Raw genomic sequence first — 2,681 nt, forward strand, 5'->3', positions numbered from 1 at the left:
GCTGCTCGGAGCAGGACGCCAGCTCGGAGCAGAGCTTTGTGACACAACATCAGGTGTTCAGGCCCAATCTTTACCCGCTTCTTTTTTGTTTGTTTATTTTTTTTCTTTTTTTTTTAATAACATTTAAAGTCATGCAGGTAAAAGGAAGCATTCTCACTATTTGAGGGGAAAAATAAAAAAAAGGAATTTTCTGTAGCTTCCTAACCCCAAACCTCGCAATGGTATATGCATCTTGGCTCACTAATTTCTGTTACTTTTCATAGTTCTGTCGGAAAAAGGTGGTGTTAGTTGGACACCTGCTTTACAATGGGCTTGCCCGACTGCGAAGCTGATTTTTGAATATACCTAACACATTCAGCCTGTTTAAACTCAGTCTTAGAACCTTAAATTAAGAGCCCTGGAAAAGTTTGTTGTATGTTCTTTAGAAACGGCTGCTTCATCATCCCCCCCTCCTCTTTTAGTGCTCTGTGTAGGTCAAAAGTTAATTACAAATGTCTTGGTCAAACGGGAGAAGCAGTTTTCCCAGGTCCGTGTACTCTGCTCCTTTTTGCTTTGCTTTAAAGCAGTTTCTCCCAAAGGATTTAAGCAGAGTTGTTAAAGAAGGACTGTGTGCTGTTCAGTAACAAGAGATTCAAACTGGAGTTTTCTCATCTGCTGTATGCTGAACAAAATCAGCGTCTTGGTAAGCTGGAAGCTTCTTCCCCATGTTCCTTGGTGCTAAAATTTGGTAATCTATATAGATAAACAATTTGTTATTAAGAAGTAGGTTAGATTTTTGCATCTACTGGTGTATCAAACAGGCCCTGTTAGTAATTCCAGAAAATAAAGTCAAGTGACTTAGAGCTACTGTACCTGCCTTGGAAGAGGCCAGGCTTAAATTTCACCAAAGACCCGAAGGCAACTAATAGTGTTCTGTGAACAATAGCAGGTTTTGTTAGACACCTATTCCCCCTCTCTCTCCCTCTCTTTCCATCTAAATAGGGCAAAAGTATTTGTTGCTGACTGCTTTGTTTCTTTCCAGGTGCTAGTGAACACTGCCTGCTGTTTTCTGATGCTGGTTGCTAAGCTCATCCAGTGCATGGTGTTCGGGCCTCTGCGTGTCAGTGAGCGGCAGGTAAGATAACACCTTGCTTTGTATTTACCACTGTAGTTTTCTGCAGGGAATTGCCGAAAATATGCAAGAAGATTAAATTTTAGAACAACATAAAGTTAAATGTTACATTTGTTTGGCGGCTTTATCCACAGTCACAAGCTTCCAGCTCATTTCTGAAGGGAATTTTTCGTTTTCACTGCTCCTGTTGTATTTTACAAGCCTGTGGTCAACATGGCTGAGTACTCTTGTACCTAGTTTTGTGCTGTGGCTACTGGAGAAGTTCTTTCCATCCTCATCTGCTGAACAGATGATTTTTCTCCCTTCAGATTTAAGAAGGAATTGGTGGGTGTGTATGCTCAGAGAATGGAGGTGAGCAGGGCTGAAAACTCAAGGCTGCCTAGTCCTGCTCCTGGGCTAGGAGAGAATGTTTTTAAAAATTCACTGCGGGAACCATTAGAGCCCAGGCTTTTTAAAAACGGGATCCTGCAGAAGATAAAAGCAGCAGCAGTAGGATGAATAGTACCTTTATCTTTCTCTAAAAAAAAGGCAGATTTGTACATTGCTCTGTAGCAGTAGCAGCAGCCTGAGGTCTGTTCACATATTTTAATAAAAAAGTGTGTAAATGCAGTTCCTTACTTAGGAGAAATCAGGCCGTGGTGATGTTTGACATGCAGAACTGAGGCATGTAAAGCTTCATGAATAACCGTGGATCTCCCAAAGCCTGTTGTCTCTGTGATTCACATCCCGTAGAGCCTGTGAGTGATTGTGTTAAAAACAAGGTACTGTCCAACTCAGTTGGGCCAGATTTTCCTTCCAGTCTGTGTTGACTGTAAGGCTGTGGAATTTTAACCAGCGATAATTTCCAGGATGTTCTGTACCCTCTTCAAAACTGAAGTGAAAAGCAGTAACCGTGTGGTTCCATTTGCGTTTGGGCAGTGGTGGATGTTCCAGTTCTCATATAAAAGAAAGCCGGTTATTAATATTTCTGAGCCAAAAATGGCAGCATCAGGAAGGAATCCTGGGCCTGTCTTAACAAAACTCCTGGTGATTTCATTGTGGTTTTTAACAAAATATTTTATTTCATAAATTATTGTTTGCCCCACCAAGCTGTCTTGCTCTCTGCTGCTTGACACCATCGTATTGTTTCCTTCATATTGCATGTATGTGGGATTAATTTATTTTTTTCATTGCTTTGGGTTTGCAGCCCAGTAGCTGCATTACTTGGGTGTGGAGAACCAAATTCACATCACATTTGGTTTGTGCTCAGCACTAGTTCAGAAGCACAGCAGGAAACTACCTTGTGCTCTGTGTAGCACAGTTATGCTGTGGTGGTACCAAAGACTAGAGCAATACTTTTAATAATCTAGTTTAAAAATAATATTATAATTTTCTATTTTGTTTTTAACATTTTTAATAAGTTTTTAATTTAGTAAGGTGAAGTGCTGGGGTCTGAACCCTGAGCCTCTGAATTAAGGTTGACATATGGGTGATTCCCACAGCCCTTCATAAAGAGGTGGTGAGTTTGCCTTATAGCTTCCCCCCAGGGTGCAGCTGGCCCTGCAGGGGGAGCCACCAGGGGAAAGAGCCC

The 2,681-nt window shown here is 41.4% G+C and overlaps 1 protein-coding gene across 1 annotated transcript in view; it reads left to right on the forward strand.

The window, feature by feature from the left end:
• Positions 1-1,027: 1,027 nt before the first annotated feature.
• The window catches only part of AMFR (autocrine motility factor receptor, E3 ubiquitin protein ligase), a 31,848-nt gene continuing 30,194 nt past the window's right edge, over positions 1,028-2,681 (forward strand). The window contains exon 1 of the mRNA XM_008937502.1: positions 1,028-1,114. Within this exon, the coding sequence (XP_008935750.1) occupies positions 1,052-1,114 (63 nt within the window). The 5' untranslated portion in view covers positions 1,028-1,051. The remainder of the gene's footprint in view (positions 1,115-2,681) is intronic.

Source organism: Merops nubicus, unplaced genomic scaffold (genome assembly GCF_000691845.1).
Source record: "Merops nubicus isolate BGI_N331 unplaced genomic scaffold, ASM69184v1 scaffold16023, whole genome shotgun sequence".
NCBI lineage: Eukaryota > Metazoa > Chordata > Aves > Coraciiformes > Meropidae > Merops > Merops nubicus.